The sequence below is a fragment of the Lynx canadensis genome, chromosome B3, assembly GCF_007474595.2.
Source record: "Lynx canadensis isolate LIC74 chromosome B3, mLynCan4.pri.v2, whole genome shotgun sequence".
NCBI classification, from domain to species: Eukaryota; Metazoa; Chordata; class Mammalia; order Carnivora; family Felidae; genus Lynx; species Lynx canadensis.
The window spans coordinates 109826600-109848794 of NC_044308.2; the positions used below are offsets into that span (position 1 = coordinate 109826600).

General features: G+C 39.6%; 2 protein-coding genes across 4 annotated transcripts in view; one reads left to right on the forward strand and one right to left on the reverse strand.

Moving 5' to 3' along the window:
* Positions 1-8718: 8718 nt before the first annotated feature.
* Positions 8719-22195, reverse strand: part of WDR89 (WD repeat domain 89) — a 38102-nt gene continuing 24625 nt past the window's right edge. For all 3 annotated transcript variants that reach the window (XM_030319264.1, XM_030319267.1, XM_032593368.1), the window contains one exon: positions 8719-10852. In XM_030319264.1, coding sequence (XP_030175124.1) covers positions 9657-10820 — 1164 coding nt within the window. In that variant the 5' untranslated portion in view covers positions 10821-10852 and the 3' untranslated portion in view covers positions 8719-9656. The remainder of the gene's footprint in view (positions 10853-22195) is intronic.
* On the forward strand, positions 17061-17520 carry LOC115516539 (60S ribosomal protein L32-like). Its single transcript, XM_032593369.1, has one exon. The coding sequence runs from the start codon at positions 17098-17100 to the stop codon at positions 17503-17505; it is 408 nt and encodes a 135-aa protein (XP_032449260.1). The 5' UTR covers positions 17061-17097; the 3' UTR covers positions 17506-17520.

The following is a 22195-nucleotide window of genomic DNA, read 5'->3' on the forward strand; positions in this document are numbered from 1 at the left end:
TGTGGATCTGAGAGATGGATTAGTAAAATGGGTCAGTAATTGAATAGTAAATTGATTCAATATGACATTGTTGACTGCCGTGGCAGAAGATTATATAAATTTTGCCGAAAGGACAACAAATATCATCTGACTCACATTTTTCAATTTTGCCTTTTAATTTTTGTAAAATGTCGACCTCTCCTCTAAACGATCATCCGGTAAAGGTAGAATAGTTTGCATTTAGTGCACAGTGATTAGGGAAAAGCAACACAGTGCGGGCGAATTATTGCCTCACAAATATCTTACATTTATTTGAGTCAATGTTCAGATGAAAAATATTGTGAGGAAATACATACACATGACCAAGGTCAAGTAGTACCTGTAGGAGACACTGTGGCCACCTTGTCAACAACTACTCATTAACCCCAATCTAATTTCTATATCCTTCCCTGAACCCACAAGCTTCAGAGGAGCCTATGTTATTCTCAGCCCCACAGGCAATGAATCACGATTGGACCAATTGGTGGCGATCACATTTCTCCTGCTAGTGACTATTTTAGGCATGGGCACATAATGAAATTCCAACCAATGACACTTGCTATGAGGCTTCTCAGAAAGTGTGTGTGTGTGTGTGTGTGTGTGTGTGTGTGTGTGTGTGTGATCATTAATAAAAAGGATCACAGACGAAGAAACAGTCTGTTTTCCATTGGACATTGTTGAATGTGGATGTGATCATTTACCGATTATAGCAATCTTGTGAACTTGAAGCTGACAAGATGAAGATTGGCAGAGCAGAAAAATGGAAAGAATTTGCATTCTTCCTAACAACCAACCCTGGAAATGTTCCACTCCTGAACTTATGTGAGGTATTAGTTTCCTTATATGGTTCGTTTGAATTGAGCTGGTATTTGCAGCCAGAAGTACACAAGGTAAGTACATAACAAATATCAAAGAACAAAAACAGCAGTCTCCTCCCCCATCTCTCCTGCCTAGCTCTTCTCTGGAAGGGAATCCCTTTCACTTTGTTTAGCTTTTTGGCAGGCAGTTTACTTACATGCTTCTAAATAATGTGTTCGTAGTGCTATTTATTTGATTTATCTACAGAAAGAGTATTGACTTTCTACTATGGGAGTAGTAGTTCAACACTTGCACACCTCTTCCTTGTCTCTTCCCTGCTCTCAATAGTTTTACAATGTTTGATTAAATCAGCACTGTGCTTACATCATTATGACCTCATAAATATTATTCACTGGTTAAGAATTACGTAGTGCACTGAGTGCATTTCTTTTCTTACACAATTTTTTACCTTATGGAGTTAAAAATAATCTTCCACCCCTGCCCATATGCATGGCTTTCTGAGTGGCTGGTATTAGTTCTTAAACTCTCCAACCAATTTGTAATACCCTTTGAACGTGATTTTTTTCTTTCCCATTAAAATTTCTGGTCTATCTTTCTCCCTTCCCTCCCTCGCTCATTCGGCATTCCTCTTTTATTTCTAATCAATTTTTTTTAACGTTTATTCATTTTGAGAGGCAGAGACAGAGCGCAAGCAGGGGAGGGGCAGAGAGAGAGGGAGACAGAATCTGAAGCAGACTCCAGGCTCTGAGCTGTCAGCACAGAGCCAGACACGGGGCTAGAACTCACGAACCGCAAGATCATGACTTAAGCCGAAGTCAGATGCCCAACCGACTTAGCCACCCAGGCGCCCCTCCTCTTTTATTTCTAAATCTACTTCTAGTCCCTTCTCCCCAATACCCACAACCACTCCATTGTCATTAATATGTACAACTTTTCTGTGTTTGTGCAAAATGTGAAGCTCTTTGTATATTTTAAATTTATATAAATGGCTTTCCCCACACATGCATGGTTTCCTGCTGTTTTCATTGGATGCTATATTTTTATGATCAAGCCATATGGCCCAGTATACATCTCAACTGTGGCTTGTAAATACTGCAGAGTACTTCATTGTGTAAACCGACACGTTTTTACCTATCCTGTCTCTCAGGGATGGATGTCCACTTTGTTTCCAACGCTATAACATCACAAATGATGCCCAGTAATGGGCCTATATGAAAATATCTTTGAGATATTACACCAAGCAGTACAATCGCTAGGTCAGAGAGTACATCAACACACATGTGTTGGCTCTCCAGAATAGCTGCCTCTGTGCCTACATTCCCATCACCAGTACACGATGGTTCCTATATGCCCAAATGCTTCCAACATTTGGCATCATTTAGTTTTCTAATTTTTGTAGTTCTAAAAGGGATGAAGTGATTTTTGTGAGTCTCCGTTTCTCTAATTTCTAGGGAGTTTGGCCACCGTTTTAGTTTCTTCTGAAATTTGCCTTTGCATATTCTTTGCTCATTTTCCCATTGCCACTGTGTTCCCATATAGATCTACAATGCCGTCTATAGTCTAATGGAACCACTTGTTGATTTCAAATATATTTTCTCCCATCCTGTTGTTTATCTATAGATTTGGGGGGACGAGAAATGCTTAATTTTGATATAGAATTTCTTTTTTGCCTTATACTTCATACTTGTGAAGTTTAGAAAGTCATTTGCCACTTGCAGGCCACAGAGGCATTTTCCCATACTTCCTCGTATTAAATTTATAGGTTTCATCTTTTATGGTTTAAATCTACCATTTAAGGAACCTAGTTTTGGGGCACCTGGGTGGCTCAGTCGGTTAAATATCGGACTTTGGCTCAAGTCATGATCTCATGATTCGTGGGTTCGTGCCCCGAGTTGGGCTCTGTGCTGACAGTTGGAGCTTGCTTCCAATTCTGTGTCTCCCTCTCTCTCTGCCCCTTCCCCCTTGTGCTCTCTCTCCCAAAAATAAATATTAAACAAAATTTTTTTACAATTTTTTTAAACATTTATTCATTTTTGAGAGACAGAGTGTGAGGGGGGGAGGGGCAGAGAAAGAGGGAGACAGAATCTGAAGCAGGCTCCAGGCTCTGAGCTGTCAGCACAGAGCCAACGCAGGGCTCAAACTCACTGATCATGACCTGAGTTGAAGTCAGATGCTTAACCGACTGAGCCACCTAGGCACCCCGAAAATTTTTTTTAAAAAGGAATCTAGTGGGGCTCCTGGGTGGCTCAGTCGGTTGAGTGTCCGACTTCAACTCAGGTCGTGATCTTGCGGTCTGTGGGTTCAAGCCCCGCATCGGGCTCTGTGCTGACAACTCAGAGCCTGGAGCCTGTTTCAGATTCTGTGTCTCCCTCTCTCCGACCCTCCCCCGTTCATGCTCTGTCTCTGTCTGTCTCAAAAATAAAGGTTAAAAAAATTTTTTTAAAGGAATCTAGTTTTATTTTTCTCCATCTAGTGAGCTACTATTCCCAATACCATCTAATAAAAAACTCCCTTTTACATTGTCACCTTTCTAAGGTACTAAGTTGTTATATACCCATGCTCTCTGAGCTCTATTCATAGACATTGTTCTAAGGACACGTCACAGTTTTTCTATGATTTTGTGGAATCCAATAGTCTTAATATCTGGTGGAGAAAGTTCCCCCTTTCTAAGTTTATTTTTATTTGTGGACCTCATTAGTCCATACAAATTTTAAAGTAAGTTTCAGTTCCTCAAAAAAATCCAACTAGAATTTGGTGGGGATTATATTGATTTTTCAGATTAAATTCAGAATGGTCATTTTTAAAATATTATCATCATTGGAAGCAAGGAGTATTTCTTAGGACATCTTCTATGTCTTTACTGGAATTTTAAAGTTTTTCTAAATAGATCTTGGGTATTTCTGTTAATTCCTTGATAGTTTTTACATTTCCTGCTATCATAAAATAATATCCTTTAGATTTTCGTAGGCTGACCTTGTCCAGGCAACTTTGTTGAATCTCTTTTAATAGTTCAAAGAGAATTGAAAATACAAGTCTAGGTATATACCTAGGTATAGGTCATTTGCATATTGGATTTTCTAGGTGTATATCATTTGCAAAGGAGTTTTTTTTTTCCCTTTCTTCTTCCAATCCATACACATTGTCATACTTTTTCTTTCCTTATAGTATTAGCCAGAATTCATACTATTGTGATAGACTTCCTCACTGAGTCTTGGTCTTAAAGGGAATGTATTTAATTTAACATTTCTCCACTAAGAATAATGTCTCCCCTGGATTTTGATATATTAACTTTAACCAAGTTAAAAAACTATTCTTTCAATAGCATGATGTTTACATTTTTCATAAATAGGTGCAAAACCACACTGCGTTTTTCTACCTCAATTAATATAATCATGATTTTTCCCCCTTTTTGTCTATTACTGTCATAGATTTTCTGATGTTGAGTCATCCTGAGATACATCTTAGTTGGTCATATTTTTTAAAATTCACCATTGAATTTGGTTAGCTAATATTTTTTATTTAAAAAAATTTTTTTTGACTCTTTATTTATTTTTGAGAGAGAGTGCAAATAGGGGAGGAACAGAGAGAGAGGGAGACAAAGAATCCAAAACAGGCTCCAGGCCCTGAGCTGTCAGCACAGAGTCCAACACAGGGCTTGAACTCATGAACTGTGAGCTCATGACCCGAGCTGAAGTCGGATGCTTAACCAACTGAGCCATCCAGGTGCCCCTGGTTAGCTAATATTTTTAACAGGGAATATATATTCTTAAACAAAGTAGATTCACTTTTTTCTTCATATTCATCTGGCTTTGGAATTAAGGTTGTATTAGCCTTAAATTCCATTTTGTCAACTATTAAGATTGTCACCCTGGCTTTTTGGTTCATATTTGTCTGGTATGACAAATAGTTTTTCGGTAATAGTTGTGTTTTTTTTGGTAGTAGTTTCATGTGGGTAACATTCACGTGCAATTCGTTTATTTAAAGTGTACAATTCAATGGTTTTTAGAGTTGTGCAACTAAAATCGCCATCAATTTTCATCACCACCCCTTCCCCTCCAAATCATCCAACTCTCCCATTTCCCCTCCACCTCTCAGCCCTAGGTAACCACTCAAATGTGTTCTTTATAGACTTGGCTATTCTGGACATTTGATGTACATGGGATCCTATGATACGTGGTCTTTTGCGGCTGTTTTTACCTAGCATGTTTTCAAGGTTCATCCAACTTGTAGCATGTATTTGCACTTCTTTTCTTTTTATGACTGAATAATATTCCATTGTATGGACAGACCATAATTTACCCCTCCATCAATTGATGGATATTTGGAGTGTTTCCACCTTTTGGCTATTATGAACAATGCTATTACGAAGACTCGTGTACCAGTTTTTGTGTGGACTTATGTTTTCAGGTCCCTTCAGCAAAAGCCGAGGAGTGGAACTGCTGGGTCAAATAGTAACTGAGGAATTGCCAGACTGTAGCTAAACTATTTTACATTCCTAACAGCAGAATATGAAGCTTTCCATTTCTCCATATCCTCACCAACATTTTTTTTTATTATAGCCATCCCATTATAGATACCCAGTGGTATCGCATTGTGGTTTTGGTTTGCATTTCTCTGCTGACTAATAATGCTAAACATCTTAGTGTGTGTTTATTGACTATTTCTGTATCTTCCTTGGAGAAAGGTCTATTCACACCCTTGACCATTTAAAAAATTGTGTTCTCTTATTGAGTGGTGACATTTTTTAAAAATGTTTTGAATACAAGTTCTCATGTGATATATTATTTGCAAATATTTTCTCCCATTCTGGGGGTTGGTATGCCTTTCTTCATTCTTCAAGTTTTAAAACCTATGTCTTTATTTTTTTTGGAAATTTATTTAATTCTGAGAGAGAGAGAGAGAGAGAGAGAGAGGAGGGGCAGAAAGAGAGGGGGAGAGAGAGAGAGAACCCCAAGTAGGCTCCGCACCGTCAGTGCGGAGCCCCACGTGGGGCTCAAACTCACAAACCCATGAGATCATGACCTGAGCTGAAATCAAGAGTCCGGGCACTTAACCGACTGAGCCACCCAGGCTCTACTCCCAGGGTGGGGCCCAATGTGGGGTGCAACAGGGGGCTTGAACTCATGATCCTGAGATTAAGAGTTGGCCACTTAACCAGCTGAGCCATCCAGGCACCGCTGAAAGTATTTATTTTTTAACCCTTTAAGATTATTTTTTATATTTTGAGAGAGGGGGGAGAGAGAGGGAGAGATTTATTTTTTAATCTTTTAAAAACTTTTATTTTTAAATCATTTTCAATATGAGGGTTTCTTTCAATTGGTGAGTTTAAGGCACATAACCATTTTCCACGTGGTCAAATGCACTGGGAAACCTCTGTCAAGTTTATTTTCCTCCCTGGACATCTCCCTCCTGATAGCTTATATCCTCTTGTTCCGACCTGGACTCAATACCGTGGGCCTGCTATAAGGCTGTTATCCTGCCACAATGTTGGGTTGGTGCCCTGATTCTTGGTATCTCTTGTCTTCCTTGATTTTCTCCCTTATCCTTTGTGGAGTACATCTTTCAGTATCCTTTTTAAAAAGCTCCACAGACAGTAAAGTCTGAAATCTTTATGTCTGAAAGTGTTTTAAACCTCACCTGTGAGGGGGCGCCTGGGTGGCTCAGTCGGTTAAGCATCTGACTTTGTCTCAGGTCATGATCTCATGGTCCGTGGGTTTGAGCCCCGCTCTGTGCTGTCAGCACAGAGCCTGGAGCCTGCTTCAGATTCTGTGTCCACACCGCACCCCCCCCCCGCCCCCGCCTCCTCTCTTCACTCCTCCCCCACTCATGCTCTGTCTTGCCCTGTCTCTCAAAAATAAATAAATGTTTAAGAAAAATTGTTTTAAACCTCACATGTGAGGACAATTTGACCTACAGAATTATAGGTTGAAAAGGCAAGTACCTCCTGAAATCCAAATCTTTTAATTCCTCAGTGGCCAATGAGTCTGTTTAGCCATGGATATTCTGTTTAGCTAAGTAAATTTGGTTCCTGAGTTTCAGAGAGGAAATAGAAAACATTCACTTAGTAAGGGATGTCTCAAAAAGATTTACGGTCATCTACTTGATTCATGAGTTTGGAGAGCGTAAGTTCAGATAGCAGGAAACTATCCTCAGGACTTTGAAGACTTTGATCCAGCATTTTGTGTCATCCAGATTTGCTAATGAAGAGTCTAATGCACATGTTATCTTTGTACCTAATGATTGTATTTTTCTCCCCTCCCTTTGGAAACTTCTACAATTTTCTCTTTCTTCTTGGAGTTCTGAAACTTCACTGTGCTATGCCTCGGTGTGGGTCTTTTTCATTCATTACATTTGACACTCTGTTGGCCTTCTAATCTACAGACAAAGTTCTGGGGATAGCCTCTAATGTTATTTCGTTTTAATAAGCCCTCCCACTCCCTTAAAAACGTTTTTTCCACATTGTAAACACCGATAGTCTGATATTAGACCCCTACATTTACCTTCTGTGGCTTTTGCCTTTTCTCTCACTTGCTGTCTCTTTGAGGGTCTACTTTCAAAGACATTTCCTCATCTCCATCTTCTAACCCTATTAATTACTTAAAAAAAAATTTTTTTTTAAATGTTTTATTTATTTTTGAGACAGAGAGAGACAGAGCATGAGCAGGGGAGGGGCAGAGAGAGGGGGAGACACAGAAACCAAAGCAGGCTCCAGGCTCCGAGCTGTCGGCACACAGCCCGACGTGGGGCTCGAACTCACCGACCGTGAGATCATGACCCTAGCCGAAGTCGGACGCCCAACCGACTGAGCCACCCAGGCGCCCCCTATTAATTACTTTTAAATTTTAAATATTTTTGAAAGCTTATACTGTTTTGATAACTGTTTCATTTCCTGTTGTGTTATACATGCAAGGTCTCCAAATCTTTTTATACAGCTTTTCTACTTACATAGTCAGCACTGTCTCAAATCCTAAGTATCTTAGAAATATGGTTTTTCATTTTTATATAGTGCTTGCTCCATCAAAAGATCAAAATGTACCAAAGATTTTAAGCAGCATGAGGCATTATCAAATCTGTGTTTTCTCTGGTCAGCCTAGGAACAGTGGGAAGAACAAACTGGAGAGACAGGGTCTGTAATCTAGGTGAGAAATGATGAAACTCTTATTTAAGGCGATAGTGGTGGGGTAAAGGCAAAAGAACAGAAGACAGATTTTAGGAGGTGGAATGGCAAAGGATTTGGTGATCGACTGGTTAGGGGGAAAGAATAAAGTCCAGAATTAACCACCGGGTTATGGTTTGAACAACAGCAAGAAGAGCTGAATTTTTCCAAATAAGAATTATCTATTTTGAATATGTTTTTTAAATTTTTTTAAATGTTTATTATTTGAAAGAGAGAGAGAGAGACGGAGACAGAGACAGAGACAGAGAACAAGCAGCGGAAGGGCAGAGAGAAAGGGAGATACAGAATCGGAAGCAGGCTCCAGGCTCTGAGCGGCCAGCACAGAGCCCAACATGGGGTCCGAACCCACAGACCGCGAGATCATGACCTGAGCCGCAGTCGGCCGCCCAACCGACTGAGCCACCCAGACGCCATTTTGAATATGTTTAAGAGTGACTTAACTATGCGTATTGTTCAGTCTCAAGTGAGTTAAGCAAGATCATACCTAAATAGAAGTTGCATTGTTCTATGGAATAAAATGTTCCCCCACTGCTACTTGCAGAGATAAGTCACTATTAACATTTAAAGAGAAATGTAAAAGGTTCTAAAGTAATGCTTGTATTTTTCAAGCATATTTTTAGTTCAAAAGATAAAAACGTTCTAAAATATTTTTCTAAATATTTTTATCTATAAAAAGATATTTTTATTTTTAATTAAACGTAAGAACATACTAAACCTTTAGAGTGACCAACTTTTTATTAGGATACCTTGGAAAAATACGTAGAAGGATGAAAAAATTAGCAGTAAACAAAAATTCACGTTTAAATTAGATTATGGTGGTGTCCCCCTTTAAGCTCTGGCGGCCAACTCTTGCATGGCCCCCACTCCCCATGGGCTCTTATGTTTAAAAATATGGATAAAGCACTATGAAAGAAAATTTTATCACAAAATACTAGACTACTTTGAAATAAAAAAGTCATTCTGCTATTATACTTTCATTGCTGTATTTCCACGGACTCAAAATGAATTTTGCAAGATAATTTCTTTTTCCTCAATGAAATACCTGCTTACTATTTAACCATTTTAAAATATAGATGCAAATATTTACTAAATATATATTTTTAAATAGACGCAAATCACTTAATTTCTAAAAAAGCTTAGTACTATTTAGAATCATTAGAATATTTACATTTAAATACTCCAACATAATCTATGTGTATTAAGCAAGTAGGAGCTCAGACAGAAAACAGTCTGATTTGGTTTTATAAATAACGAAGATGATTTAAAATGTAAAAAACTGAGCTTACAAAATATAGCTCAAACCACCTGATTTTTTAAAGTCATATCAGCCATCTACTTCTAAAAAGTCCTTATCAAAGCTATTTCTTAAAACCCAACATTTACTAACTCAACAGATGGGTTTTAAAAATGAGGAATGTAATTTTACTTTCAACTCACTGATTATATACTCAACTGGCAGCTTTAAAAAAAATAATTTTAGAATACATGAAGACGTGAATTAAACCATTTTCAGCGTTTTTCCAGGATTGTTTGCTAACTGGCTTGTTTTTACATATGAGCTTTAAACAGATCTATCACAGGTAGAACACAAAGATAATTACTTGCAACTATAAAACCTTTCAAGGAAGCTCCCAACATCACATCACTGCTTCTTCCTTCTCTTGTAAGAATCATTACTGTGAACTCGAACTCGCTGGTACACAGAGGATGCTATTTTCATGCTGTCTTTCTTTGTAAATGCCTTGTCTAATGCTCCAGGTTTCCAAAGTAACAACTGTGCATCTTCCCCTCCGGTTAGCAAAGAATCATCTTGCATATTCCAACAGAAAGAACGGACTGTAGCAGCATGCCCTCCGTGAAGGCTGGTCACATGAATCAATCCTGCTGTAGTACAGCTCAGTAAGTGAATAATTCCTGTGTTTGTTCCCCCAACAACAAACAATTTGTCCATTTTTTCGTGATACAGGCCACCAACCAAATAGTCCAAAATGCCTCCTTTCACATTAATTACTTCTCTGACATCCTGGATGTTCAAACGTGTAATTGGTTCATCAGTATCCAGATGATTAAGATCCCACCAACAAAATCCTTCATCGTGTGTCATGCAATAAATCTGTTTATAGTCCTTCCCAGACCAACCAATACAGCTTACGGAAGAAACAGAGTTACAGGTCGTAACCAGTGCATCTTCTTCATTATCAATACTAATATCAAATACGTTCACCAGGCCATCAGTTGAACCGGAGACCACCATGTTGGGATTGCTGGGATGGAAGCGTACTTGAGTGACGTCATCACTGTGTGTCTCTGAATATGCTCCAAGTGGGTCTTTAGAAGTAGACAAATCCTGAGAATTAATTCTTGCATCCCAAAATACCAGCAATGCATCATCATCAACTTTTTCTGTACCAGCGCAAATGACGTGATCATTACAGCTGATATCAAAACTAATGAAAATATTGGAAGGGTAACCCTTGAACAGCTGGACGGGTTTTTCACTGGCTAATCGAGCGTCCCAACATTTTACAGTGCCGTCAGTACATGATGAATATATATTGTCACAAGAATTTGCAAATTTGACTCCATTGAGAAGTCCAGGATAGCCACGAAATTCTCGTAGTATGTATAACCTCTCTTTATCATAGATTCTGATTGATCCGTTAGAACATAAAACAGCGATCAAGCTTTCTTTTTCTGCTTGTACGGTTTTTGATGCATCTATGCCCAGCAGGTAAGTAGGCTCTGTAGTCCCCGAGGAACGTTTAACAATGTTCAGGTTAGCGAATTGTTCCTCAATCCTCTCCATGTCAGGAGGAGCACTCAAAGTGCAGTACAAATCTGTAAGAAAAATACAAAAAACTAAAATTAAACCCAAAGCTTCTCAAAATTATGATTAAATCAAGAACATTTCCCTTTTAGGGCTGGCACAAAACAAAAGAAAAAAAAAATAAAATCTATTCTTAAATTTTAATCTTTCCCTGCCATGATACGGCTAAAACTTAGTTGCCTCCTTCTGGTTCAATCGGTCTTGAATACTGAATCTACCATATATGCTTTATGCCAGTAAGAGAATTTTACAACATATATAGGTGTTGCTCAGCAGTTCCTTTCAGCTTAAACTCAATTATTGGTCGTACTCCTAATTCTCAGCATTCTCCACTTTGGGATCATCTTCTCCTGGCCCTAGCTGCCTTAATGTAACTTTTAGAATTTAAATCTAGTTGTGAACGCAGAAAAGTGGTCCTCCAAAGATGTCTAAGCCTTCATCCCTGGAACCTGTGAATGTTAGAGGTTTCCTGGCAAAGAGGAATTGAGGCAGCTAATCAGCTGACCTTTAAAAAAAACTTTTTAGGGGCGCCTGGGTGGCGCAGTCGGTTAAGCATCCGACTTCAGCCAGGTCACGATCTCGCGGTCCGTGAGTTCGAGCCCCGCGTCGGGCTCTGGGCTGATGGCTCAGAGCCTGGAGCCTGTTTCCGATTCTGTGTCTCCCTCTCTCTCTGCCCCTCCCCCGTTCATGCTCTGTCTCTCTCTGTCCCAAAAATAAATAAAAAAAGTTGAAAAAAAAAAATTTAAAAAAAAAAAAACTTTTTTAAATTAGTGAAGTATAATTGGCACACAATGTTACATTAATTTCAGGTGTACAACACAGTGACTCACAAGTCTGTATCTTATGCTCACCCCAAGTGTAGCTACCATCTGTCACCATACATTGTTACAATACCACGGACTATATATATTCCCCATGCTTTTTTACCTCTGTCACTTACTCATTCCCTAAGTGGAAGCCTGTATCTCCCACTCCCCTCTATCCATTTTGCCTACCTCTCTCCACCGCTCCCCTCTGGCAACCATCAGTTTGTTCTGTGTATTGATGGATCTGTTTCTGCTTTTTGTTTTTAAAATTCCACATATAAGTGAAATCATATGGTATTTGTCTTTCTCTGTTGGACCTATTTCACTTAGCATAATAGCCTCTGGATCCATCCATGTTGTCATGAATGACAAGATCTCATTCCCTTTTTTGTAGCTCGGTAGTATTGTAAATGATGCTGCAACAAACACAGGGGAGCACATATCTTTTTAAATGAGTGTTTTCATTTTCTTTGGGTAAATACCCAGTAGTAGAATTATTGGGTCATTTGGTATTCCTATTTTACATTTTTTTTTTATTTTTTTTTTCAACGTTTATTTATTTTTGGGACAGAGAGAGACAGAGCATGAACGGGGGAGGGGCAGAGAGAGAGGGAGACACAGAATCGGAAACAGGCTCCAGGCTCTGAGCCATCAGCCCAGAGCCCGACGCAGGGCTCGAACTCACGGACCGCGAGATCGTGACCTGGCTGAAGTCGGACGCTTAACCGACTGCGCCACCCAGGCGCCCCCTATTTTACATTTTTAAAGGAACCTCCATACTGTCTTGTACAGTGGCTGCACCAGTTTCATTCCCCCTGATAGTAGTATGTGAGGGAGACACATGGGTGATTCAGTCGGTTGAGTGCCTGACTCTTGATTTCGGCTCAGGTTATGATCCCAGGTTTTGGGATCAAGCCCCAAGTTGGGCTCTGTGCAGAGTGTGGAGCCTGCTTAAAATTCTCTCTCTCCTCTCACCTCTCTTCTCTCTGTCCCTCCTCCCCTGCCTGCACACACTATCTCTATTTAAAAAATAAATTTAAAAAAAAAGTGCATGAGGGTTTCTTTTTCTCCACGTCCTTACCAACACTTGTTATTTCATGTCTTTTTGACTCTAGCCATTCTGACAGGTGTAAGGTGATATCTCGTTGTGGTTTTGATTTGCATTTCCCGGTGATTAGTGATGTTGAGCATCATTTCCTGTATTCATTTGCCATCTGTACGTCTTCTTTGCAAAAATGCCTATTCAGATCTTCTGCTCATTTCATTTGGATTATTTGGCTTCTGTGCTGAGTTGTGCTTATAGCTGATCTTATAATAGGGAGATTATTCTGGATTAGCTGGGTGGAGCCAATGTAATCACTAGTGTTTTTTGTTTTTTTTTTTGTTTTTTTTTTTAATGCTTATTTTTAAGTGAGAGAGACAGAGCAAGAGCTGGGGAGGGGCAGAGGGAGAGGGAGACACAGAATCCGAAGCAGCTCCAGGCTCTGAGCTGTCAGCACAGAGCCCAACGCGGGGCTCAAACCCACAAACTCATGACCTGAGCCAAAGTTGGACACTTAACCGCCTGAGCCACTCAGGCTCCCCACCAGTGTTCTTAAAAGTAGAAGGAGCCACCTGGGTGGCCCAGGTGGTTGAGTGTCCCACTCTTGATTTCAGCTCAGGAAATGATTCCAGGGTTGTGGGATCAAGCCCCATGTCGGGCTCCATGCTGAGCATGGAGACTGCTTAAAATTCTCTCTCTCTCTCTCTCTCTCTCTCTCTCTCTCTCTCTCTCTCCCCCTCTCTCCCCGCCCCTCCACTCTAAAATTAAAAACAAAAAAAAGTAAATGGAGGAGGCAGAACATGATGAGAATCAGAGATAGGTGTTGCTATGTTACAGCTACAGAAAGATACATTGCTGGTTTGGGTGAAGAAGGTCAAGAAGTGGCTGGACTCAGGGTGCCTGGTTGGCTTACTCAGTTAAGCATCCAACTCTTGGTTTCAGCTCAGGTCATGATCTCACGGTTTGTGAGATGGCGCCCTGAGTAGGGCTCTGCACTGACGGTACAGAACCTGTCTGGGAGTCTCTGCCCCACTGCTGCTCTCTCCTCCCCCTCAAAATAAATAAACATTTACAAAAAAATTAATGGGTGGCCTCTAGAACCTAGAAAAGGCCAAGAATTGTTCCCCTTTAGAGCCTCCAGATGGAAATGCAGCCCTGGCTAACACCACCATTTTCACCCAGTGAAATCTAATTTGGGTTTCTGAACCCCGGAATTATAATATAATAAACTTGTGTTGTTTCAAGCCACCAAGTTTGTAGTAACCTGTTACAGCAACAATAGGAAACAATACAACAGGGGTTCCCAGTATGAAATTCTGGAGAAGTACTTCTCAGGCTGTAGTGGCTTGTAAATGGTGGAGCTGGAATGTGGACCTAGGCACTGTGTCCAAGGACTGTGCTCTTCATGACCACGCTAGATTGTCTATTTTTTTCTTTCCTCCTCTTTCTTTCTTTCTTTCTTTCTTTCTTTCTTTCTTTCTTTCTTTTCTTTCTTTCTTTCTGTTTACTTTTGAGAGAGAGAGACAGAACAAGAGCAGGGGAGGGACAGAGAGAGAGAGAGAGAGAGAGAGAGAATCCAAAGCAGGCTCCAGGCTCTGAGCTATCAGCACAGAGCCTGATGCAGGGCTCGAACCCACAAACTGTGAGATCTTGACCTGAGCTGAAACCAAGAGTCAGCTAGCTGCTCAATGGACTGAGCCACCCAAGCACTGCTATTTTTTTATTTTAGAGAGGGACAGAGTGCACAAGCAGGGAAGACAGGCAGAGGGGGAAGGGAGAGAGAGAGAGAGAGAGAGAGAGAGAGAGAGAGAGAGAGAGAGAGAGAGAGAGAGAATTTTAATTTTAAGCAGGCTCCATGCTCAGCACAGAGGCCAACACAGGGTTCAATCCCATGACCCTGGGATCATGATCTAAGCCAAAATCATGAGTCAGATGCTCAACCAACTGAGCCACCCAGGTGTCCTAGGTTGATGAGAATTTTAAATAACCAAGTTTATCATGCCTTTTAGCTAACAGTAATTTGTAGGACTATGACCATGCTCTCAAGCAGAACAGTAGTGCTGTACTCCTTCCCTCCAGTACATTGCCTGGAGAGTCTGTTTCACATTGGAAAAGTTCCCTGTGTGGCTTTAATTCAACGGATTCTGGGGGTTGATGGGACAGGCAGAGCGGGCCCCAGATTAAATACTACAGCAAACTTAACACTTTAAGACTGTAGCAATGATAATAATCACAGTGGTTGACCACATGATACACTGTTCAAATAAGGATAGAAGGAAGGAAGGAATGGAGGGAGGGAGAGAGGGAGGGAGGAAGGAAAGAAGGAAGGAAGAGGAAGAAAGGAAGAAAAAGGGAGGGAGGAGAAGGAAGAAGAAAGATATTAGAAGTAAGGTAGGTATATCTTACAACAATCTCAAACTATAGAGCTTATATTCATTCACAGATACAAACAGTAAAATAATTCAATCTCTTATGGGGAAACATGAAAACCTCTACTTATGTTTTAACACATTCATATGCAAGTGAATCATATTTGAAATATAACCTTCCAAGGCTAGGTAGTTAATTCTTAATTTTACATACTAATGAATCATTCTAAGATGATATATACTTTTTCTTCTACATATAGCCCTTATCTGAGGTTTCTTTGCATGACCCACTTCCCAGTCCTGAAGAGAAGCCATAGGATCTCTTTTCTTCCCACTCTATACTCTCGCTGGGTAACTTCTGTCACATTCACATTTCAAGCACCACTACATGTTAATGATCTCATCTATTTACAAATCTATATTTCTGTCTGCTGGCCATTTCTCCTTACTGTATCCCACTACACCCCAAAATAAAAGTGATTATTTATGCTCCCCTTCCCAACCCCACCAAGCCTTCCCCTTAAAAACAAACACAACGTACACTTCACAATTGTCTCCACTTTGGTCGACGGTATTAACAGCATGACAGCATTCTCATCTACTCAGTTAAGCCAGAACCTCTGCGATATCTAATTCTCATTGCTCAGGCCTCTCATCCAAACAATTTCCAAATCCTACTTTTGGGCTGCAGGATGCTTAGGGAAGTATTAAGTTAAATCTATTTCTGTAGATCAAAACAATATTGACAACCTCATATGATTCAATCTAACAAAAACATATGAAAAGAACACACAGATTAACCATAATTTTTCTCTATTTGTTTCTGTTAGATGCATAAAAGGAAGATTAGCATTCTAGATTTCAACAGGCTAGTGAGAGCCGCGTGAGCCTTTCTTATGTCAACATATATACACACACACACCCAAGTGGAAAGGGGTGCAAAAAGAAGGGGACAGACAAGAGTACTAAAGAATACGGAGGAGAAAAGAAATGAAAATAAGCCACAAGGGAACAACAGAGAAAAAGGAATGTACAAAAAAGGCGGGGGAAGGGGGGGGGTACTGCCCCAGCTCTGGAGTCATACACAGGTGAGGTGAGACAATCTAAGAAGAGATCCAGATAATGGAAGTTTAGTAAAGTCTAAAGCTATGCGTGGCTAAAAAGAAGTTTTCTTCATTTTACAAAGATTGCCAACAGTTAGCTAGCAATCATAGCCACTTTAAATATGGGCCTAAGGATGCTGAGAATGGAGGTAGAACAATTACTAATATCTCATCTTGAACCACCTAGTGCAGATCAGGAAACGGCAGGACCTCAAAACTGCTTTTGTGGTTCTCGCTGGGATACAGAGTTCTCACGCCTGAATATGGTGCAGAGGGTGGAAGATGTTTATAAAGACAACCCAAAACAAACATCTCAGGACGAGTTTTAAGGGGGTGAGAATATTAAATTCTTGATGAACTGCCATCTTGGAACACATTAGATGGAAGTGCTGACCAATCTCTTATCTCAACAATTATCCTTAGGGGCACTGGGGTGGCTCAGTCGGTTGAGCGTCCGACCCTGGATTTCGGCTCAGGTCATGATCCCAGGATTGTGGGATTCTTGGGATTCTCTCTCTCAAATTAAAAAATAATAAAAATTGTCCTGAGATAATTAACAGTTGTTTACTTAATAGCAAAATCCCTAAACATAAGTATGAATTCCTCATCACTTGTGTCTTAATAAGATTTAAGTTCTTTAATCAATTGAAATACTATTTCACTTTATTTCCTATTAAAATAAAACCAATAAAATGTTCTTTCTGTATATGAAGTGCATCCCAAACGTATCTAGCTGCAACTAGGTATTGCTCTTATTCTAAGCTGGCTAAGTTTAAGTATGAAATCTGAAGGACAGCCTAGCTTAAATATTTCTATAATGGAAGAGGAAGTAGCTTTCTTTTCCACTTAAATAAAAAGCAAAAAAAGAAAATAACATATATTTTTCATATCTTAAACTATTGACTATGGGGTGGCAGCCATCTGTAACTTGGCATCATGGCTGTCCTCAGACCTCTGGTGAAGCCCAAGATTGCTAAAAAGAGGACCAAGAAGTTCATCTGGCACCAGTCAGACCGACATGTCAAAATCAAGCGCAACCGGCAGAAACCCAGAGGCATTGACAATAGAGTGTGCAGAAGACTCAACGGCCAGATCTTGATGCCCAACGTTGGTTACGGGAGCAACAAGAAGACAAAGCACATGCTGCCCCGTGGCTTCCGGAAGTTCCTAGTCCACAATGTCAAGGAGCTTGAGGTGCTGCTGATGTGCAACAAATCTTACTGTGCAGAGACTGCTCACAAGGTCTCCTCCAAGAACCATAAAGCCATTGTGGAAAGAGCAGCTCAGTTGGCCATCAGAGTCATGAATCCCAATGCCAGACTGTGCAGCGAAGAAAATGAATAGACAGCTTATGTGCATATCATATTTGTGTTAATAAAATCATAAAACTACAAAAAAAAAAAAGAAAGAAAAGAAACTATTGACTATGAAAGGCACTATACCAAAGGTCTTCTGCATATTATTTTGCATGAAATCAGAAATGGAGGTATCCTTAGAAATACATATATTTCTGGGGCACCTAGGTGGCTCAGTTGTTTAAGCGTCCAACTCTTGATTTCGGCTCAGGTCATGATCTCGCGGTTCGTGGGATTGAGCCCGGCATCAGGCTCCGCATTGACAGCACAGAGCCTGCTTGGGATTCTCTCTTTCTCTCTCTGGCCCTCCCAGCTTGGCTTGTGCTCCCTGTCTCTCTCCCAAGATAAATAAACATTAAAAAAAAAAAATACATGTATTTCTATCTTGCAGGTATGAATGTTCACCATACGTGAAAGATTTGACAGCATAAGCATATATACTTTTATACTTTTACTACTGAAGAGTAACAGTTGTATGGGAAGTATATGTTGGACATAAGACTAGTTTTCTTTTGAGACAATTTATCAGACTTGAGTCAGAAAAACTTAATTCCCCACAGCTGAAACTTAGTATTGCCCACTTACTATAAGGAATTAGCTATGATGACTGGGATGCAGAGGTCCGGCAAATGTCCCAAATGTAGGGAAAAGTTTAATGGGGAAAAGGCATTCAGGAATGGGCATTAATAAGTTCACAATCTACACTTACAATTTAACTACAATGCTACACTGCATTTATCAAATTAGGCAAGGATAACTGAGCCTCACAGAGAAGAAAATAATCATAACTAGAGTTCAACGAATGCTGGGCTCTGTGCTACCAACTTACTAGTTTTTTTGTTTTTTTTAATCATAATCATTTAACCTTACAGGATAGGGATTATTATCCTCATTTTTAAAAAATGTTTACTTATTTTTGAGGGAGGGAGACAGAGGACCTGAAGCGGGCTCTGTGCTGTCAGCAGAGAGCCCGATGGCGAGGCTCCAGCTCACGAACCATGAAAATCATGGCCTGAGCCGAAGTCAGACGCTTAAGCAGCTGAGCCACCCAGGAACTCATTATCCCCATCTTACAGACGAAATTGAAGCTCCGAGGGACTGAGTACTTGTCAATGCTCTCACAGCCACTAAGGTGAGGATGTGGGGGGAGTTTGGTTCGAAACCCAAGTTGTAACTTCAAAAACCTGAGAACTGTGCTCACTCTAATACTATGCTGTTGCTCTTCAATGTAAGTACTGAAGCATTAATGTCAACTATAATTAAGGAACATGCCTATTAGCCTTTGAGAGGGGGAATTACATGTTAACCCCACATATAAGCAGCGGAGAAAGAAAGGGAGCAGGAGGATTAAAAAAACACATACTGGCCTGGAAAAATATTACAATAAGCAACCATCACTTACTCATTATTTTTGTGTGTCCCCCTTTTCTTTCGTTTTAAACTTCTTATTATGGAATTTGTATGGAGTAGAGAATATGCACCCATCAGCCAGCATGAACAATTACATTCCTCAAAAGTTGTGATTAGGATTGGAGGGTCCCTTATACATCATATATTATTTGAAAGGCAGTTAAGGAGCTCTAGTGGACAGTATGATGGAACCTCTCCAACTCATCCTTCTCTCCCTCCTCCATGTGGCATCAACATGGTTTGAAGACTTGACCCTAGCTCCAGGGGCAGATCCTGATTAGCCTAAACCAATCACAGTAATTCTATCCTTTTAAATCAGTAATTCTATCCTTTTAATTCTATCCTTGGTTCAGAAACTTATATTCTTGCCAATCTATTCAGTATTCTCCTTCCAACTATAATTTGTTCAGACGTGCAACACTAATTCTAAAGTGAACCCAATTCAACTGATGGGAAGAACTTTTCTTCCATTAGTCCATGTTAATGAGATTCTACATTTTCTATTTAAGTCAGTTTGTAGCAGAGTTTTTATTAATGCAGCCGGAACCACTCTAACTAATTAAATATAATCAAATAAAGTCTTGGGTGTATCACCGAGTACTCACTTAAGGTAAGAGGCTCCTATAAAGGAAGATTTAGGGAACATATTTTAAGAAGTCAAATTTCATTCACACTGAACAGAGGGACCTTGATCTTCTGTTCCCTTTAAAACATCTATCCTCTCCCACACCCCATCTTTCAAATTTCTTGTCCAAAAATAAAGGGAAAAAATAAAATACACAAAAAACTTCCCAGAAGACTCTATAAAAGATATCTTTAGAATCAGGGATCCTACCATTAATACAGAGCAAATCTATATTTGCTCTACAAAATAAAAAAACAACCATTGAAATGATACAATGTTTAAAAACAATGTAAAACTCCATCTGGTAAGTTTCCGTATATTTTTTAAATGTATTTATATTTTTTAATATCTAAAATAGTCATATGGTTTAAAATTCAAAAGGTTCCAAAACTAATGTCTTGGCTTGTCCTCAAGCCCCTTTCCTCTCCCTGGAGGCAACAAATATTGCCAGTTTCTTCTGAATACTTTCAGAGATTATCAATTTGAAAATAATGCAGTGAAGTTATTTTCAGCTTATCAAAAAACTGTGTGGTACAACAGAAAAAGCAATAGGCTTAAGAATTAAACATCCTGGGGGGCTCAGTCAGTTAAGCATCTGACTTCGGCTCAGGTCATGATCTCACAGCTCATGAGTTCGAGTCCCACGTCAGGCTCTGTGCGGACAGCTCAGAGCCTGGAGCCTGCTTCAGATTCTGTGTCCACCTCTCTCTCTCTGCCCCGCCCCCGCCCCCCCTTAAATAAATAAATATTAAAAAAAAAAAAAGAACCAAACATTTTGGGGTGCCTGGGTGGCTCAGTCAGTTAAGCGTCTGACTTTTGATTTCAGCTCAGGTCATGATTTCACAGTCATGAAATCAAGCCCCGCTGAGCACAGAGCCTGCTTCAGATTCTCTATCCCTCTCTCTCAAAAAAAAAAAAAAAAAAAAAAATTAAAAATTAGAAGGGAAAAAAAAAAAAAAAAGAATCAGGGGCACCCGGTGGCTCAGTCGGTTGAGCATTCAATTCTTGGTTTTAGCTCAGGTCATAATCTCACAGTTCATGGGTTCGAGCCCTGCATCACTGCACTGTTAGTGCAGAGCCTGCTTGGAATTCTCTTTCTCTCTCTCTCTCTGTCTGTCTCTCTCTCTCCCTCCCTCCATCCCTCCCTCTCTGTCCCCACCTGTCTCTCTCACTCTCAAAATAAACAAACTTAAAAAAAATAAAATAAAAAAAGAATCAAAGATCCTAATTTCATGCTCTTGTTCTGCCACAAACTAGCAAAGTCATCATAGTACAAATTACCTGAACTCTCTAAGCCTCAGTTTCCCCATCTTTAAGTAGGGATAAAGCAGTGCTTGGCTGGCTGTCAGAAGAGCATGCAGCTCTTGATCTTGGGGTCGTAAGTTCAAGCCTAATGTTGGATACAGAGATCACTTAAATAAATTTAAAAAAAATAACGTGGAGATAAAAATGGACACTCTCAATATTGAGTACCTATTATGGCTAAGTACTATGCTAAATGCTGGATATTCAGATCAAAAACATATTTGCTGTCTTTAAGAAGTTAGGAGACTGAACAGTAAACAATTACAATATAGTATAAGAACAGGGGTAATCACAGAATACAGGAACGCAGAAGTATTAGAGGGCACAATTCTTGGCATTAAGAAAATAAGCAACAAATGTTAATTTCCTTTCTTCTAATGAACTTTCATGTGCTTTGCATTCATTTTATTTCATTTTACATTCAAATTTTAAAAAATTATAATTCTTAAAGCTTTTAAAATAGGTAAGCAGTCTCAGTTACTTTTATATTAAAACTTTTTTTAGGGGCGCCTGGGTGGCGCAGTCGGTTAAGCGTCCGACTTCAGCTAGGTCACGATCTCACGGGTCCGTGAGTTCGAGCCCCGCGTCGGGCTCTGGGCTGATGGCTCAGAGCCTGGAGCCTGTTTCCGATTCTGTGTCTCCCTCTCTCTCTGCCCCTCCCCCGTTCATGCTCTGTCTCTCTCTGTCCCAAAAATAAATAAACGTTGAAAAAAAAAATTTTTTTTTAAATTAAAAAAAATAAAAACTTTTTAAAAAAAATGAATCAATATGCAAAATTTCATGAACACTAGTATCAAACAAATAATTCTCAAATCTGAATAAACTACTAACATATCAAACTGAGCTGGTGCTTTTTAAGATTTTATTTTTCATCTTATAATGAAAAATACACTTGTAAAGAGCAAATAAACTTCAACATGTTTTATAAGACGATAGATACAGTTTCACTGCTATAAGTTTATCTTTTAGTTAGGTACTAGTCAGAAAAGCTTAAGATCTAACCTATTAAAAATACCCTTTGAGCTCCTTGAACAAATGGCTGATTCTAGGTCTGGGGCAGGGAAAATTCAAGATCAGCAGAGAGCATCAAATAATGCCAGAAAGTAAAGTAGTGCTAAATACATAAGTAAGTAAGTAAGTAAGTAAATAAATAAATAAATAAGGCACAGAGCCAAGGTCTCCCACTGGTCACACTAGACTAATTTGAACAGCAAAATAACAGTTACATTGGATTATAATCTCAAGAATAAAATACTCATGAATCCATACAGATAAAAATAAATGCCTATATAAGTAAATAAACAAGGGAAGAGGGGCGCCTGGGTGGCTCAGTCAGTTA